This window comes from Anolis sagrei, chromosome 2 (assembly GCF_037176765.1).
Source record: "Anolis sagrei isolate rAnoSag1 chromosome 2, rAnoSag1.mat, whole genome shotgun sequence".
In the NCBI taxonomy this organism is placed as follows: domain Eukaryota; kingdom Metazoa; phylum Chordata; class Lepidosauria; order Squamata; family Dactyloidae; genus Anolis; species Anolis sagrei.
This window is the reverse complement of record NC_090022.1, coordinates 66,900-86,312: the sequence shown is the minus strand read 5'-3', so window position 1 is coordinate 86,312 and position 19,413 is coordinate 66,900. Positions and strand designations below refer to the sequence as shown.

At 48.9% G+C, this 19,413-nt stretch overlaps 1 protein-coding gene across 3 annotated transcripts; it reads right to left on the bottom strand.

Moving 5' to 3' along the window:
* Nucleotides 1-1,213: 1,213 nt before the first annotated feature.
* LOC132766265 (zinc finger protein 135-like) lies at nt 1,214-19,100 on the bottom strand. Of its 3 annotated transcripts, none has more exons than XM_067464931.1 (2): nt 18,884-19,100; nt 1,214-5,402 (listed from the first exon to the last, which is right to left on the bottom strand). In XM_067464931.1, exon 2 carries the CDS (start codon nt 5,161-5,163, stop codon nt 3,862-3,864), a length of 1,302 nt encoding a protein of 433 aa, XP_067321032.1. In that variant the 5' UTR covers nt 5,164-5,402; nt 18,884-19,100; the 3' UTR covers nt 1,214-3,861. The 3 variants fall into 3 exon arrangements, with proteins under 3 accessions (XP_067321032.1, XP_060616633.2, XP_067321033.1); XM_060760650.2 differs by lacking the exon at nt 18,884-19,100 and adding an exon at nt 18,759-18,839; XM_067464932.1 differs by lacking the exon at nt 18,884-19,100 and adding an exon at nt 18,619-18,646.
* Between the last annotated feature and the right edge of the window lie 313 nt (nt 19,101-19,413).

Below are 19,413 nucleotides of genomic sequence, written 5' to 3'. Positions count from 1 at the left end.
CTCCTTATGTATTTTCTAATGACAGCATTCATTTAAAAAAGTGCAAAGACTTGCTTCTTTCTAATAAACAGTGTTACCAATTACCTAAGTGATATTGCCTAACATCCCAAAGGAATAATGTCTTTTCAAATAACCTGGGTATCTCTGGGTACCCAAGGTGGTATATAATAAATGAACATTGTTAGAGTTCATCTCTTAAGTAATAAGTGATGTAAGGACCAAACTACAAGAGAGGAAATTCCATCTGAACATGAGGAAGAACTCCCTGACTGTGAGAGCCATTCAGCAGTGGAACTCTCTGCCCCGGAGTGTGGTGGAGGCTCCTTCTTTGGAAGCTTTTAAGCAGGGGCTGGATGGCCATCTGTCAGGGGTGCTTTGAATGCAACATTCCTGCTTCTTGGCAGAATGGGGTTGGACTGGATGAGGGCCCAGGAGGTCTCTTCCCACTCTAGGATTCTATGACCACGGCAACAAGGAAAGTGAGCCAAACCACTTGGCTAACGTTGTGTGGTTGCAGCCAGGGTGGGGCAGCTGCTATGGGAATAAAGGTACTACAAAAGTACTACTCCTGGGTGTGGGTTGTGTTGGAGAAATAGGTTGTGGAGAAGTGAGTTGTTGGAGGAGTGTGGTGTGTTTGGAGGTGTTGAAGGAGTTCAGTCACATTGGAAGGAGATTGGAGTTCTGGAAGGCTTGCGGCTTAAGGAGAACAACCGGACATTGTATGCATGTTCTTTTCTACAAACATTGTTACGCGTTTGCTCCTCGGTCAAGGGCAAAGGGCTTCCGCATCGCTGTGTGTGTACACATTCATCTTCATCGCGACAAACACATGTATGTACGTGGTTGGCGGTGTATGTTTACGGCAGCTGTCCTATTGGCTCCCACTTCCAGAGACCAATGTGACCCCCACTGACGATGGATCTAAGAGGCTAGCAGAGCAGTGACAAGGTTGTAATTCTCCCTCCCCCACCCCGGCCCCAAAAATTCCTGCAGAAATTCAGCTGGATTCCTCAATATGCTCTCGACAGCGAGCGTCTAATTGTCCTCTTCAAAGGAAGCCAAAGGCCCCAAACATTTGCAACAGAAAAGGAAGATGCTGATGTGAAAAATGGGCTAATGTGGGAATTACATTGAGGAAGAACGGTGTGAATAATGGAGACCCCAAAGGGCACCTTGCCCAAATCTCTGCTTTGCAGGAATACAGAGTTGGGGGTTGTTTTGTAATTCTTTTATTTAGACAGACAAAAATAAATGGACCCAGTCTTTCTTAAACTTAAAGATTTCTCTTTAATCAAAGTAGTAAGTTTATTCATTCCCACAAGTTCACTTGTTTTCAAAAGCCAATCGTCTTATGACGAAATCATGGAGTCCTTCCGTCTGTGGGCGCAAGTCATTCCTGATGCTGTTATCATTTATTTGTTTGTTTGTTTGTTTGTTTATTAACGGCATTTCTATACCACCTTTCTCACCCGGGAAGGGGGGGAGATGGGACTCGAAGTGGCTTACAACATAATAAATGGCCAAATTCAGTGCCCCACCTTGCAATATGTATAGCAGTAACCTTCCGCACTTTGCATCGAGTTATTCATCCCAAGCAGGTAGAGTTCAGGTCTCGTTTCAAATGTCCCTTTAACTATTTCTTCTAAAATTGCATGGATTTCTGCCCAGTATGTCTGGGCCTTTCACACGACCACCACATACGATTAAAAACGACTGGGCATTCCCCCACATTTGCAGCCATCGCTAGAACTATTGTATGTATTTTATCAATCCTTTCTGGTGTCACATACCATCTATACATCATTTTACAAAAATATATTTCTACTCAGCGTAAATTACAAACTCTTTATCCAGAACCTTTCCCATTGTTCCATTTGTATTTGTTTACCACATTTTTGTGTCCGCTTGACCCTATCATCTTCCACCTGTTCCTCCTCCATTTCAATAACAACTTAGTCATTTCCAGAACCCAAAACAGATTCAAGCTTCGGATTGTCAATAACAAATTCAAATAAGTTTTTTCCACTTTGAACCGTCCTACTAATTGTCTCTAAGGAAATCCTTGTATTGGGAAGTTTTTGGACAGTAGTGCCTCTCTCATTTTTATTTTATACTGATAACCATCCAAGACCACCGTTGATGCTGTCGTTGACAGCCACCTGGTGAATTTGGGCTGATGGGGATCCCATGAAGGAGAGGCACCCAAGCCACGGTGTGCGAATCCCAGTCCAGTCCAGGTCTTGCAAATCCAGGGCAGCAGCCTGAACGCCTTTGGCTGAATTCATCCAATTGTACGATCACTCTCTCCCACGGCCACCGATTGCGTGGTTTTAATAATGTGTTTTAATATTAGTCTAAAATCATATTGGCCTAAATTCAGGTGTATCGGCCACTCCTGTCTCAGCAATTCAAAAATTTCTAAATTTCTGACCTTTTGAGAAACTATTTTTGTAAAGGTAAAAAGCAAAGATATCACAAAAGAAGCAGAAATTTTTGTAATGCATAATCCTAAAAGAATGCAGCTAACAAACTAGCTACTACAACAAAGTACAAAACTAAACTAAAAACAAACACACCAACAAAACACACACCTACATAGCCAAAGACATACACAAACTACTCTTAAGAAACAAACAGGCAGATTTTCCACAAACCTCACGGCCTCTCTCCGTTGGTCTTTATACCTTTTCATTCCACTCCATTTAGACAATCCTATACAAACACACGCCTGCCTTTGGTATCACTATTCCACTATTCCAGTCTTGTACTGGACCTACAACCTTAGTGTTGTCATGAAAAAGCAATTAAAGGGTCCCAGTGTTTCCTGAAAGTGATCAGAGAGTTCTCCTTAATCGGCAGAGCCACTTCCTCCCTCCGTGCCAGTCTGCAGATCTTTATCTGTCAGTTTCCTCGAGTTGGAATAACTACGTGGTTCCATTTCTGAAGATAAAGGATTTTTGCTGCAATTACACTATATAACTGATTTTTATTCCTGGGTTATAAATGTTATTTCCTAGTTGGTTCTATTGTAATAAACTGGGGGGAAAATATTTTTGTTGGATGTCCTGCAGCACATTTTGCTATACAGGGTTAGTCAAAATGAATAGGCCAATAAGAAAATTAATTTTAGACGAATGTATGTTTATTGTAACCAAACTACAGCTACGTATCGACATCCGTTGCAGCACATCCGACGTAATGGCATCGAATGCAGCACATATGCGCTGTTTTAAGTCGTCCTGTGGTTTTACCCTTGCATAAGCAGCCCGTCTCCTCAAATTGCTTTACCCACCTCGCAATGGAATGTCGATGAGGTGGTTCCTTGCCATACTTGGCTCGAAATTCTCGCTGGACCGTAATTACTGACATTGTTTTAGCAAATGTCATCACACAAAACGCCTTCTCTTTGGCTGATTCCGCCATTTTGAAAACAGCGACTCCTAGCGACGCCTAGCGGCATTAACGTACATGTGTGTTGCTCAAAAAAAACTTTGATAGTTTATCTGTCGCTACGTAGCTGTGGTTTGGTTACAGTAAACATACATTCGGGTACAATTAATTTTCTTATTGGCCTATTCATTTTGACTAACCCTGTAGTTTTAATGAAGATCTCATGGAGTCTCAACCAATTCAACATAATTTGTGGCGGCCACAAAAAAGGTTTCTGGAGCATGAGAACTACAGTCACACTAAGAGCTGCACAATTAAACAGGAAATGAAACGTTCAAACCAGGAAAAAAAAATTTCGATTTTTTTCTACATAATGTTATCATATATTTGAGTAATGTTACACATTTCCTTTCTAGATTATCACTCAGCATTATTAAGAAACAAAACTCTGGTGTCATTGTAAATGTAAACTTAACAATTTCCTTCCAGGCATGTATCGAGTTCTTCCCCAGTGTGAGTCTTCTGATGTGAACGTAGATTTGCCCTCCGAGGGAAGCTCTGTCCACACTCTGAGCATTTATAGGGTTTCTCCCCCACGTGAGTCTTTCGATGGGATCGTAAACTTCCACACTCAGTGAAGCTCTTTCCACAGTCAAGGCATGTATAGGGTTTCTCCCCAGTGTGAGTTCTTTGATGTGAACGTAGATCTCCACTATGAGTGAAGGTCTTTCCACACTCCAGGCATGGGTAGGGTTTATCCCCAGTGTGTGTCCTTTGATGCGAACGCAGACTTCCACTTTGAGTGAAGCTCTTTCCGCACTCCAAGCATGTGTAGGGTTTCTCCCCAGTGTGGGTCCTATGATGTAAACGTAGATGTCCACTCTCAGTGAAACTCTTTCCGCACTCCAGGCATGTATAGGGTTTTTCTCCAGTGTGAATCCTATGATGTAAACGTAGATGTCCACTATGAGTGAAGCTCTGTCCACACTCCAAGCATGTATAGGGTTTCTCCCCAGTGTGAGTCCTTTGATGTCTTTGTAGAGCTCCCTTCTGAGTGAAGCTTTGTCCACACTCCAAGCATTTATAGGGTTTTTCCCCTGTGTGAGTCCTTTGATGTGAACGTAGATTTCCACTATGAGTGAAACTCATTCCACACTCCAAGCATGTATAGGGTTTCTCCCCAGTGTGAGTCCTTTGATGCGAACGTAGATTACCACTCTGAGTGAAGCTCTTTCCGCACTCCAGGCATGTATAGGGTTTCTCTCCAGTGTGAGTCCTTTGATGTAAACGTAGATGTCCACTATGAGTGAAGCTCTGTCCACACTCCAAGCATGTATAGGGTTTCTCCCCAGTGTGAGTCCACTGGTGTAAATGCAGATGCCCACTCTGAATGAAGCTCTGTCCACACTCCAAGCATATATATGGTTTCTTCCCAGTGTGAGTCCATTGATGTAAATGTAGGTGTCCACTCTGAGTAAAACTCTGTCCACACTCCAGGCATGTATAGGGTTTCTCCCCAGTGTGAGTCCTTTGATGTCTTTGTAGAGCCCCCCTCTGAGTGAAGCTCTGTCCACACTCCAGGCATGTATAGGGTTTCTCTCCAGTGTGAGTCCTTTGATGTGAACGTAGATTTCCACTATGAGTGAAGCTTTTCCCACACTCAAGGCAGTTATAGGATTTCTCTCCAGTGTGAGTCCTTTGATGTGTCTTCAAATCCCTATCCTGTTTAAAACTCTTTCCACATTCAATACATTTATGCACATTCTCCTCCATGGCAACAACGTTATGTTCATATAATTGCAGTATTGATACTTCACTCTTGTTTTTCCCTTTCCAATCTAAAGTGAGCTTAAGAATTCAGCAAGACTGGCACCTTGAGATGATGTTTTCCCTATAGGACTGGTTTCCTTTCTGACTTTGGTTTCCAAGTTCTTCAACACCTGCTAGAAGTGGGCTTGTTTCTCGTCATCCCAGGGGTGGCTCCACAGAACCTCCGTCTATGATTCGTGTCCCTGGTCAAGAAAGAAGAAGCAAAAGGTTAAACACGGAGCCCCAAACCTCCTTTGCCTCCAACATTATCCTCTTTTATTATTTATTTTATTTTATTTATTTTATTACTGTGCTTATATACCGCTATTTCTCAGCCTAAATCGGCGACTCAATGCGGTTTACAACACTACAAAAATCACAATATTCAATTTAAAAGCATAAAAAACACATATACAATACAAATTATTGGGCCACCAATAACAATCCAATTGCATCTCGTAACTAAAATCGCAATCCAATCTCATCGTCCATGATTACCAATCCTTTAATCATCAAAATTCATTGCACCGGGTTAACCGAATGCTTGTTCAAACATCCATGTCTTCAATCTTTTTCGAAACACCATCAGCGAGGGGGCTGATCGTACCTCTATGGGGAGGGCGTTCCAAAGCCGAGGGGCCACCACAGAAAAGGCCCTGTCTCTCGTTCCCGCCAGCCGCACTTGTGAATCCGGCGGGATAGAGAGCAGGGACTCCCCAGAAGATCTTAGGGTCCTGGTGGGCTAATAGGCCGAGATACGTTCGGATAGATAAGTTGGGCCAGAACCAACTTATCTTTTCCCCTCGTGGATCATGTTGACAATGGAAATACCAAGAAATAGAGTGTAAGCTCACAGCAGCCGCTCCCAGAAAAGACACAGGACGCCAATCCGTAATCAATCAGGAAACCTTTACTACTGGATGCATATACACAATGAAAGCCAGGATTGGCGCACAGACGCAAGTCAACCCTTATATACCCTCCCCCACATTCGAATCCCCTCTTCCCGCCTGACAAAGATCCCGCGCAATATTCCCCGCCAAACCACCAACGGGCCCTCCCAAGGTCACCAGCTGCAATCCCTTATCAGTTCTCCATGTCAGGAATCCGGTTTTTTGCGCCAACATCCAAGGCCAGGAACCCGGGTCCTGACATAATGTCCCCCTCCACCTCTTCTTCTTCCTGGAAGGGAAATATACGTCACCATTATGTTCCTTCTTCATCTAGCGGACCTTGGTATTTTTTCAATAAACTACAATGAAACGTTGGGTGTATTTTCCCCAACACCTTAGGTAGTTTCAGGGTACATGTCACTTCATTCACCTTGTTTGAAATCCTAAAAGGACCGATGTATTTGGGGGACAGCTTCCGAGAGGGGGTATTTAGCTTAAGGTTTTTTGTGCTCAGCCATACCAAATCCCCTTCTTCCAATTTGTCACCTTCCCTCCTTTTTCGATCTGCAAACAACTTATATTTCCGTTGGGCCTCTCGTAGTGATTTTGCCACTCCCTCCCAGTTAGCTTTCATTTTGTCTGACCATCCTTCCTTTCCCTCCAGTTCTTCCCCCCAACTCGGCAGTTTGGGTAAAGGGGTTACTTCCATGCCGTACACTACTTCAAAGGGGAATTTCCCTGTGGATGCGTGACAGGCCCCATTGTACGCAATTTCCGCAAACGGGAGTAGATCGGCCCAGTCAGTTTGGCATTGGTTTGTGTACGTTCTTAGGAACATTCCCAAGGTCTGTTGTGTGCGCTCGACCCCCCCATTGGTCATGGGATGGAACGCCGAGCTCAAGGTCCTCTCCACCCCCATCAATTGCATGAAACCTTCCCAGAACCTGGCTGTAAATTGTACCCCTCGATCACTAATCACCTGGTCCGGGCAGCCATGCAACCGGTAAATATGTTTGATAAACAATTCAGCCAATTTCTCTGCAGATGGCAATTTGGGCAGCGCTATGAAATGTGCTTGTTTTGAGAACAAATCCATCACTGTCCATACATAGCGCTGACCTCTGCTGACTGGGAGTTCACCCACAAAGTCCATAGCAATCACCCTCCAAGGTCTTGATGGCTCTGCCACCTTTTGCAATACCCCCGTTGGCTTTTGTGTGGTTGCCTTACTTTGTGCACACGCATTACATTTGGATACATACACTTTGGTGTCACCCCTCATCCCGGGCCACCAACACTGACGTGCCAACATTTTCAGGGTCTTCGTCACTCCCCAGTGTCCTGCCCCCTTGTTGCCATGGCATCTAATCATCATTTTTTCCCTTAGGTTGCCTGGGATATATAGCTTCCTGTGCACAAATCCCAATCCATCCTTCCATTCCACCTTTTCCTTATTTCTTTTCAGCCACTCATCCTCCCTGCATGCTTGTCTTATCTCCTCCTCCCATCCCCCGTCCTTGCTCTCAACCCCCACCAGCCTTTGATTGCGCTCCGTTTGCGCTCGGGTTTGTACTGCCATGCCCCACTGCTGTTCTGAGAATATGCTCCCCTTTGGGCCTCGTCCCCTCCCTCCATCTCCTTGACTGACATGGGGTACAATCTACTCCTGGGCAACTTAGCGTCCTCATTGAGTTCAATCTTTACTTCGACCCTCCTAGGAGGGGGAAGCTGGTCCGCCTCCTTCTCGTCAAACACATCCTCAAAGTCTCTGTATTCAGGGGGAATTTCCTGCACCCCACCCGCCGTGTTTTCTTCCCCCTTGCAACAATTTCCTCTTTCTTCGCTCTGGAATGTTATGCTGCCTTCCCTCCAATTGATCTGTGGGTTGGCTTCCCTTAACCATGGCATCCCCAGTATCACATTGTAAGTAGCCATAGGGGATACAACGAAGGTTATGCTGCCTTCCCAGCTCCCCACTTTACATCTCACTTCTCCCACTTCAAACCGTGCCGGGGCCCCAGCCGCCACTGACCCATCTAGCTGCGAAAATGCTATGGGGCTCTGCAAGGGGGTTTTCTCACATTTCAGCTCGTCTGCTAGCTCTGGGGCCATAATGTTTCTTGAGCAGCCGCAATCCATGAGAGCTTTGCAGCTGGCCCACTTCCCCTCCCCTTCTAGCCTGATCGGGAATACTAGCATTCCTGGGCTGTGACTCACCAGATCTCCCACCGGGGCCCTAGAAGGGGGGCTCTCCTCCGCTCTCTTCCCTGCAGCCGGTTTGAACCTTGGGAAATGGGACTCTCCCCCTTTCCTTTGTCTGCATTCGGCAGCCCGATGGCCCAGGCGACCGCATACATAACAAGGGCCCCTCTGCTCCTTGGGCCCTCCGGTCGGGGCTTTTCCGACCGTGCTTCTCTCCGTTCTCCGACTCTCCTCCTTCGCCCTCGTCTGCTGCGGCGTTGCTCCTTGATGCCTCTTGATCTGTGCCAAGGTCGTCTCGATGCGGCCGGCCAGCTCGATCCATCCACCTATCTCCTCCGGGTCGTCGCGATGAAGCGCCCAGGTCAGGATTTCCTTCCGCAAGCCCTCCTTGAAGATCTGGACCTTGGTGGTGTTGGACCACTCTGGGACCTTCTCCGCCCTCAACCGGAATTCCTCCACGTACTCAGATACGGAACGATGTCCTTGGGTTATTGTTTGCAGCCTTTCCCTCGCCCGGACCCTCTCGAGCGGATCCCTGAAGCGCGCCTCCATCGCAGCCAGGAATCGCCTTGTAGATCCCAAACATGGGTCGTGCCTGGCATGGAGCTGGACATACCATTCCGCTGCTCCCCCTCTCAGTGCTGCGCCCACTGCTCGCACTCTGCTTGCTTCCGATCCGAAGGTAAGGGCGTTATCTTCTAGATATCCCCTCACCATAGTCAGGAAGTATGCGAGGTTCCCGGCTTCTCCTCCGAACTCGATCCTCAGCTCCTCCCTCCTAGGTTGGTATGGAAGGAGCTGCCTTCCCCGGTTCTCCGCTCGCGGTGGCCCTCCCTGGAGCCCTCTCTGCTCCGGGGGCAACTCCTGACGCCCTGTGCCGCGCCCAGCTCCGGCCGGGGGCACCAGGAACGTCTGCTGGGGCGCCAGTCCCCGGGGTCGCTCCTCCTCCTCATCGCTCTCCGCCGCAGCTCTCCAGCTCGTCTGTGTTTTAGGACGTGCCCCGGGTTCCCGGTCACTCCTCTCCCCTGCGCTCCACATCGATTCCCCTCGGGGTGGTGGTTCCTCCAACAGGGGGGCCAGCCTCTCCATCACCTTCGACATCATCGCGAGGGTAGTCTCCATTGATGCCATCTTTTCCTCCAGGCAATCCAATCTCTGCGGGGAGGGAAACTCTAGCCCACTGCTTTCTCTCGTTGCTGCCCCTGCCCCCTTCACTCGCCTCTGTGTGACTCCGTTGGGCTGGGCATATGCAGTCGATGAAGCCAAGGCATTCACTCTCTCCAGCTCCTCTTCTGCATTTTCGAAAGGGGAGGCTGGTTCTCCCCCTTCCGTTGGATCTTCTTCCCGTTGCATAGGGGTACCTCACCACAGCCGTGGGATGGCACCGATGAATCCTGGCTTAATGTAAGCTCACAGCAGCCGCTCCCAGAAAAGACACAGGACGCCAATCCGTAATCAATCAGGAAACCTTTACTACTGGATGCATATACACAATGAAAGCCAGGATTGGCGCACAGACGCAAGTCAACCCTTATATACCCTCCCCCACATTCGAATCCCCTCTTCCCGCCTGACAAAGATCCCGCGCAATATTCCCCGCCAAACCACCAACGGGCCCTCCCAAGGTCACCAGCTGCAATCCCTTATCAGTTCTCCATGTCAGGAATCCGGTTTTTTGCGCCAACATCCAAGGCCAGGAACCCGGGTCCTGACATAGAGACATGCAGCGTCCCAAGGGTGTACGCAGAAGCCTTAAAAAGCCGCCACAGATTCATAAACAAGGAACAGATTCAGACGCTGTGAGGGAAGGTAAGAGACAAAGGTGATTCAACAAACACATGGCAGGGAAGGAAGAAAAGGAGCCAGGAATGAATGAGAGGGAAAAACAGGAGGGTTTGAGGAAGGTATGTAGGAAAGGCAGGAAAAAAGGAAAGAATGGTGATAGAACGGATAGAAGGAAAGGACGGGAAGAGTGAGAGAAGGAGGGCCAGAAGAAGGGCAAAAGGAAGGAACACAAGAAGGAAGGAAGGAAGGAAGGAAGGAAGGAAGGAAGGAAGGAAGGACTTTTTGTGCAGTGATTCTCAGCCTGGGGTCTCCAGATGTTTTTGGCCTTCAACTCCCAGAAATCCTAACAGCTGGTCAACTGGCCAAAAACATCTGGGGACCCCAGGTTGAGAACCACTGTGTTAGAGGGTCACATTGAATTCGTTGGGTCAATTTCAAACATGGTGTAAGTTTCTACTGAGTGACAACCTTCCCCACGTGACTGTGGCGGTTGCCAAGTTTCTTTCTGAGCCAGCCAGGATTAGACAATTCCCAATTTTAGGCACAGGCTGAAAGTCTTTTACTTAAGTTTCTAGCCAACTTGTGTTTTAAGCAATTTTTAAGTGCTGTTAATTTGTGTGCCCGAGCGACTGGTTGTTTCTTAATTCTCATTGCTTGCCTACCTTGAGACTGAAACACGCTGGCACTTCTTGTAGCTTTTTACCCTTGTTTTTAGCCAGCGTGTATTTTAAACAGCTTTTGCTGAAATCCAGGTACGCTACCTCCACTGCATTCCCCGCACCTGCCCAGCATTCTCACCACGTGTACACGCATTCCTCCTCAGGCAATCCGATATGACCATCTCATTTTCTCCGTCCTCGGAGAAGCGCCTGTTAGGCCAGACCCAGCTTTCCTGCAGCCTGCCAAGGCATCGTTCCAAAAGTTCCATAACTTCAAAACTCCAAAATGCACCCTTTCCCTAAGCACAATGCCAAGGATCAGATACCTGTTTTCCACACCTGACTCCCTGCACAAAATCCAAGACTCCAAAAGCACCCTCCTCCTTCCTCTTCCCTTGAGAAAGAATAATAGAATCATAGAATCATAGAATCAAAGAGTTGGAAGAGACCTCCTGGGCCATCATCCAGTCCAACCCGATTCTGCCAAGAAGCAGGAATATTGCATTCAAAGCACCCCTGACAGATGGCCATCCAGCCTCTGCTTAAAAGCTTCCAAAGAAGGAGCCTCCACCACACTCCCTCCGGGGCAGAGAGTTCCACTGCTGAACGGCTCTCACAGTCAGGAAGTTCTTCCTCATGTTCAGATGGAATCTCCTCTCTTGTAGTTTGAAGCCATTGTTCCATTGCGTCCTAGTCTCCAAGGAAGCAGAAAACAAGCTTGCTCCCTCCTCCTTGGAGTCTTAGATTTTGTGTAGGGAGTCAGGTGTGGAAAACAGGTATCTGATCCTTGGCATTGTGCTTAGGGAAGGGATGCATTTTGGAGTTTTGAAGTTATGGCGTTATGGAACTTTTGCAACGAAGCCTTGGCGGGCTGCAGGAAAGCAGGGTCTGGCCTAACAGGCGCTTCTCCGAGGACGGAGAAAATGAGATGGTAATACCTGATTGCCTGAGGAGGAATGCGTGTACACGTGGTGAGAATGCTGGGCAGGTGCGGGGAATGCAGTGGACCCTTCCTCTCACATATTTATACATGGCTATCATATCTCCTCTCAGCCTTCTCTTCTTCAGGCTAAACATGCCCAGTTCCCTAAGCCGCTCCTCATAGGGCTTGTTCTCCAGACCCTTGATCCTTTGAGTCGCCCTCCTCTGGACACATTCCAGCTTGTCAATATCTCTCTTGAATTGTGGTGCCCAGAATTGGACACAATATTCCAGATGTGGTCTAACCAAAGCAGAATAGAGGGGTAGCATTACTTCCTTAGATCTAGGCACTAGGCTCCTCTTGATGCAGGCCAAAATCCCATTGGCTTTTTTTGCCGCCACATCACATTGTTGGCTCATGTTTAACTTGTTGTCCACGAGGACTCCAAGATCTTTTTCACACGTACTGCTCTCGAGCCAGGCGTCCCCCATTCTGTATCTTTGCCCCAAAGTGACCAGAATAATCATGCTTTCCCAAAGCATATCTGACACTCTCCGAATAGCCCATCTCTCTCCTTCCTATGGAGCAGACCACGGCGGGTGGATCAGACTCCTCAGGTCTGTCACAGTTTGAGAATTATTAGACTGAGTCTTTTATAGGAATATTCTGCTGATGTCGTCCCAAAGTTGTAAATTAATGATAGACGTCTTCCGTCTTGGCTCCATCATAGTTTCCTGGCCAGATGTTGACTCTTCTTGATTGTTGTTGACAAACACAAGGCTTGTGTTGACTTCCTTCTTAATATAAGGAACTAGCTGTACCCGGCCACGCGTTGCTGTGGCGTAGTGCCTTGTTATGGAAAAATAAGTAATGACAAAGTAGTGGTATTTAAGAACAGTTATTTACTAATACTTGTGGATACACAATATTTTTGGTTGTTAGTGTTGATGTAGAGATTTTGTGGTTTGCCGACTCTAGAACAGGCAACATACAACTGTCCATGTGAAAAGCATTCGGTGTCTAGATCTATGCCGCACAATTGTAATGATTGTCCTTGTGCTTTGTTGATTGTGATGATGGTTTTGGCAGTTTGAATTTTGAGTAGGGCTTACCCAACCCTTCTCGTGCTTTCTGTTGGGTCATGGGAGTCTTGTGTGCCACGTTTGGTTTATTTCCGTCGTTGCTGGAATTCAGAGTGCTTTGATTACAGGTAAACTATAAATCCCAACAGCTACAACGGAGGGGGGTGGGTGGAGGAGGAGTGCAGGGGCGGGGCGTCGGTGGGTGTGGGCGGGGCTTGGGCGGAGGGGGTGGGAGGAGGAGTGCAGGGGCGGGGCGTTGGTGGGTGTGGGCGGGGCTTGGGCGGAGGGGGGTGGGAGGAGGAGGAGTGCAGGGGCGGGGCGTCGGTGGGTGTGGGCAGGGCTTGGGCGGAGGGGGGGTGGGAGGAGGAGGAGTGCAGGGGCGGGGCATCGGTGGGTGTGGGCGGGGCTTCGGCGGAGGGGGGTGGGAGGAGGAGGAGTGCAGGGGCGGGGCGTCGGTGGGTGTGGGCAGGGCTTGGGCGGAGGGGGGGTGGGAGGAGGAGGAGTGCAGGGGCGGGGCATCGGTGGGTGTGGGCGGGGCTTCGGCGGAGGGGGTGGGAGGAGGAGGAGTGCAGGGGCGGGGCATCGGTGGGTGTGGGCGGGGCTTCGGCGGAGGGGGGTGGGAGGAGGAGGAGTGCAGGGGCGGGGCGTCGGTGGGTGTGGGTGGGGCTTCGGCAGAGTGGGGTGGGAGGAGGAGGAGTGCAGGCAGCATGGGCAGGGTAAGATGAAGGAGGGGGCGGAGAGATGCTTTCGACAGGGCAGGAAGCGGCGTGGCGGGGCTTGGACTGGGGGAAGAGGGTGGCAGGGTTAGAAAGGGGCGAGGCTTGGCAGCGGCGTGGGTGGGCTTAGCAGGGGGAGGGGGGAAGTTGCGTGGTGCATGTGTGGGCGAGAAGGGGGCGGGGCGAAGTTGGATGTCGGTGAACTACAACTCCCATACTCAAGGTCACGGAGGGAAGGGGTGGGGCGAAGGGAGGGGGCGGGTCTTTCCGGAGGGGGTGGAAGGAGGAAGGAGTGAGTCAGGGAGGGAAGGGGTGGGGCGAACGGAGGGGCGTGTCTTCAAAGTCTCCCCCTCCCTTCACCCCACCCCTTCCCTCTGTGACTCATTCCTTCCCTCCTCCCTCCCTCTCTGGTTACACGCCCCCTTCCTTCGCTCCACCCCCTCCTTCATCTTACCCCTCCCACGCTGCCTCCAAGCGCCGCTGCCTCGCCGCGCCGCATCCCCACCGGCGTGTCTTTCCGGAGGTGGAGGGAGGGAGGGAGGAGGGAAGGAGTGAGTCAGGGAGGGAAGAGGTGGGGCGAAGGGAGGAGGCGTGTCTTTCCGGTGGGGATGCGGCGCGGCGAGGCTTGGAGGCAGCGTGGGAGGGGTAAGATGAAGGAGGGGGTGGAGGGAAGGGGTGGGAGGAAGTTGCGATGCGTGTGTGTGTGTTTGTGGCGGCGACGTGTTCGTGCTGGGCGAGGGAGGGAGGGAAGTGCCGTTCGGCCGTTCGGCCATGTGTGCGCGCGAGCTGGAGACTTTGCTCCAGTGCGCATGCTCTGTTGTTTTGCCATTTTGTGAGTGTGTTGTTGTGATGTTTGTAATTGTGAGTGGATTAGTTTGTACCGAGTGGGTTGTCCTAGGGCCATGGCAATTTTGGTGCAGTTTCGTTGAGGGGGTTTAGAGTTTACCTGTCCGGTATAACCAACCTAACAGATTTATATATATAGATGTTGCAAACATTTCCTTAACTTGAAAGAACCATTGTCACAGTTCTTATCGGAGTTTACTTTCCAGTTCTCATTAGCAACTTTTAATTACAGTCCCAGCAAGCAGGTCATTGCAGGCCTTGGTTTTTTAGAATTGGTGTCTCCAAAATGATTAACTCCATCCATACATCCTTCCATTCATTCCCACACATATATTAAATAAACATTGATTAAACCTGCAATGATATTTTAGTGACATCTGCCGCTGAAGTGGCAGAAATGGCTCGGTAGAGAGCGGCCAAATAGGAATCAGATGACAGGGCTGTAAAGTTAGAGGTAGGGCAACACGGCGCAGGTGTCGGCTGGCAGGCAACGATGCCGGGCAAGGAGTGGGTAACACGCTGAGTGGCAATGGAAAGTCCCAAGGCAGCGAGGCCTGGAAGTGACCAGCAAATGTCATCCACCGCGTGGAGCCAGCCTCCACCGATCCGTGGATTGAACAGCGGATGCCAGTCAGTCTCCCAGAAAGCCTCCTGAAGCCGGCTCACACCAGGGATTGGCCCAGACCGCAATGAGGTAGCGGTGAAGATGACGGCAGTACCAACGGAGATAGTGGTAGCAGAAGGAAACTGGCCAAGCGTGTTGATAGTACCTCGATCTATAGCAGGCAGCCGAGAGTGCAAGATCAATTTGGCCAAGTTGTAATGGCGGCTGCGCTTTCCCTTCCCTCTCCGGGTCTTCTTCCTTATCCTCGTCCGTACCATTCTAATATGCCCTCCCAAGGCCTCCTCTGAGACCCTGAGTAGTCACACAGGGAGTCAAGCTGGAGTCGAGCTAGAGGGGAGACCCAGGAAGGCGGATTGACTTGGACGGAGGTTTTTCTTACTAGAGCCCCTGTGAGGTCTCAATAGCCTTGGCACCACCTTCCCTCCTCTTTGATATTTTACCAATAGCCTATCAAGGCAATTCGCTGGTCAACTTGCTTCTTATCATCCAATTAACTGACTTCAGCCAAGAGTTCTGCTTCAACAAACGGATCTTATGTTTTGTTTACATTACTGCCTTAGTTACAACAGACTGAGACTTACATGCTTCTTGTTCACGATGCAGAGACAGAACAATGTAGGCGATTCTGTTGACGCTCTGGTTGCTCTCTATAACAGATCTCCCTGCTATTGACCATGGCAATCGACACAATTGTTCCAGAGCGACCCCTCTTGCGTAGCAGAGCTAAACCAGCCCCTGGGTTCAACGAGGAGCTGGCAGCGACGAAGCGAATGAAGAGGGGTCGAGCGGGTGTGTAGCGGCCATCTCACAATGAGTCAGACCGAGCACGGGTGTGTGCCTACGCAAGGGAGTGGAGGCTGCAAGTAAATCTCACATTGCGGCCAACATTGCGTCTGTGAGGAACCGTCTAGCTGAGCTGTTTCAAATGGTTAGAAGTTTATTGAACCCAACCAATTGTGACAGGGTCCCTGGCCCTTCGACAGCTCGCTGTCAGGCATTTGCTCGGTTCTTAGTGAATAAAGTCGCTCTGATTCACTCCGATCTGGACAAATAAAAGGAGAAAACATGGAGGTAGTGACAGACTTTGTTTTTCCAGGCATGAAGAAGACTGCAGGCGCAGACTGCGGCCAGGAAATCGGAAGACATTTCCTTCTTTGGTGGAGAGCAACGACCAAAATAGTGAGGAGTAGAGACGTCACACTGGCAATAAAGACCCATATAGTCAAAGCCATGGTATTCCCTGTAGTAACCTATGGATGCAAGAGATGGACTATAAGGAAGGCTGAGCGAAGGACGAGAGATGCTTTGGGACTGTGGTGTTGGAGGAAAGTTCTGAGAGTGCCTTGGACTGCGAGAAGATCCAACCAGTCCATCCTCCAGGAAAGAAAGCCTGACTAAAGCTCACTGGAGGGAAGGAGACCAGAGGGAAAGCGGAAGTCCTTTGAAGGCCACATCATGAGGAGACAGCAAAGCTTGGAGAAGGGAATGATGCTGGGGAAAGCGGAAGGAAAAAGGAAGAGGGACAGACCAAGAGAAAGATGGATGGTATCATTGAAGTGGCTGGCTTGACCTTGAAGGAGCTGGGGGTGGTGATGGACGACAGGGAGCTCTGGCATGGGCTGGTCCATGAGGTCAAAAAGAGTGGGAAACGACTAAATGAATAAACAACAACATAATTTTAAAATATATTTAATTGCGCACACACACACATATATCTGTATAATTATATATAACATAATAAACATATATATAGCATTGAAAAATAATATAAAACACATATATAGAGAATATAATATATCGAGACCACTGAAAAATATTCTGACAAAATAATGCAATTATATATATATGCACGTGCGCACACACACACACGCACACACACATGAGAAATATATGTAAATATATACTAAAATGAAATTTATTTATCATGTCAGAAGCAAGTTGAGGATACAGTGAAAAGGCTTTTTAAAAAACTAAGTTTTTTTAAAAAAAGAACTTGGCATTATGTTAAATGTCTTTTGACCAGAAGCCGGCCACTTAGAGTGCCTCTGGTGTCGCTGTGAGAAGGTCCCCCGTTGTGGATGTGGCAGAGCTCAGGCTGCATTGTTGTAAGTGTTTGCTAGGTTGGCAGAAGCTGGGGGGAATAGCAGCAGGAGTTAACCCCGCTCTCCAGACTTGGACCGCTGACCTTTGGGTCAGCAAGCTCAGCAGCTCAGTGGTTTAACCCACCGTGGCACTGGGGGCTATAATCAATCAATCAATGTAATTAAAAACCCCAATCAACGAAATAAATAAAAATGCCTCCAACTAAAACATCCAACTTTCTCCCTCCCACCAAAGGAAGAAAAGAAAGATGATTTTTATATAGATAGATAGATAGATAGACGTTCCCCCCTTTACTTCTTCCTCCTCCTCCTCCTCTCCTTGACCGACAGGTCGCAGGTTTGAATCCAGGGAGAGGCGGATGAGCTCCTTCTGTCAGCTCCAGCTCCTCACGCAAAGGGGACATGAGAGAAGCCTCCCTCCCACAAGGATGATTAAACATCAAAATCACCCGGGCAACATCCTTGCAGGCGGCCAATTCTCTCACAACAGGAGTCACTCCGGACACGAGAAAAAAAATTCTTCTTCTGAAATGATTGTTTTATATTCTATTATTATGACTTTATGTATTATTATTATGATGACGTTCTATTACTTTTATGTATCTATCATAATTATAAATTATTGCTATTATATTCCCATCATTTTTACTATTGCAATATTTTACTATATTGTTTATTTTATGCCATTTATTTTATTTATTTATTTACTTTCCTTGTATCCCGCAGTTTCTCAGCCCAACAGGCGACTCAACGCGGTTTACAACAAGGATAAAAATCAGACAAAGATATACAATTGAAAACCCTAATAGCATGGTATACAATATTAATATAACAATAAACAACACAATACATCTCATAACTAGAGTCGTGATCCAGTTCGTCGTCCGTTTTTCCATTCCTGTATCATAACATTCATCGCACTGTTGGTCCGAATGCCCGCTCAAACATCCAAGTTTTTAATCTTCTTCGAAACACCATTAGTGAGGGGGCTGATCTCACCTCCATGGGAAGGGCGCTCCACAGCCCATTTATTGTTATTATTTTCATATTATTATTATTATTATTATTATTATTATATTGTTGTTTATTCTAGTATTATGACTCTATCTTACTCCTTATTGCAGCATTTTATGCCTTTCAGGATTTCCTTCATCATGGCCATTACAATTATTTCTATGACGGGTTGTTGTGGGTTTTTCCGGGCTATTCTAGGGCCATGTTCTGGAGGCAGTTTTTCTCCTGACGTTTCGCCTGCATTATCTCTGGTGAGCCTCCTCAGAGGGAGGGAGGGAGTGAGGTCTGTTGGAACTAGGAAGAAGGGGTTTATAATGTCCCTGTGGAAGGGTGACCAGGGCGGGGCAAAGGACTCTTGTCTGCTGGGGCTGCTGTGACTGTTTCAGCTGATCACCTTGATTTGCATTCAATGCAACTGATTTGCATTCAATTCATTATGGCGAGACACCCCCACCCTCAAGGGGAAGGTTCCCCTGCCTGCCTGACTGATAATTATTATTATATTGTTGTTTATTATTATAGTATTATGACTCCATCTTACTCCTTATTGTATTTTATGCCTTTTAGGATTACCTTCATCATGGCCATTACAATTATTTCTATGACATGACACCCCCACCCTCAAGGGGAAGGTTCCCCCTGACTGACTGACTGACGGGAAGACGAGTCCCGCCCGGAACTGACACTCGCGGGGGGGGGCAGGGGGGGCGCACCTCCGTTCCGGAGCCCAAGAGCCGGCCTTGTCCGTGGGCGCGGCCTCCGAGGTCGTGTGGCCCGTGGGCTGGCTGGCTGGGGCCCCCTCGACCCCCGACCCGGCTCCCCCGCCCGGCCAGCCCACCTCTCTGGCTTGACCTCCGCCTTCCTCTTCTCCGCGGGCATCCCTTTCCCCTCCCGGAAGTGAGCGCGCCCCCCCGGCTCGCTAGGAAGCGGAGGCCTCCTTCTCTCGCTGGACTTCCGCCCGGCCCCACGATGGCGCCCGAAGGCGGGAGGCGGGACTTCCGCCCTCCCTTGCGCCTTCCCTCCCTGCTGGGACTCCGCGGTCAAAGAATAGAATAGAATTATAATGATAGAATATTGGAGGTCAATAGGATATAATGGGCTGAAGGGCGATGCCAGCGTGTGTCCTGCGCCTTTAAGAAGCTCCCGCGTCCCTCCCTCCCTCCCTCCCTCCTCCTGGGCGCCGGGGACCAATCAGGAGCCTCGAGGGCGAGGGGGCGTGGCCAGGGCGGAGCAGTGCTGCAGCAAGGGAAGGAGCCGCGCATGCGCAGTAGGGGAGGGGAAGGCGGGGGCGAGGCCAGCCGCGCAGGCGCAGAAAGCGAGTGCTCTCCCGCCCTCCCTCCCTCCCTCCACTGCGCATGCGCGGTGCTC

Excerpts from the sequence above, each read along its gene's own strand:
- LOC132766265 (XM_067464931.1), bottom strand. The coding sequence starts at position 5,163 with ATGGAGGAGAATGTGCATAAATGTATTGAATGTGGAAAGAGTTTTAAA.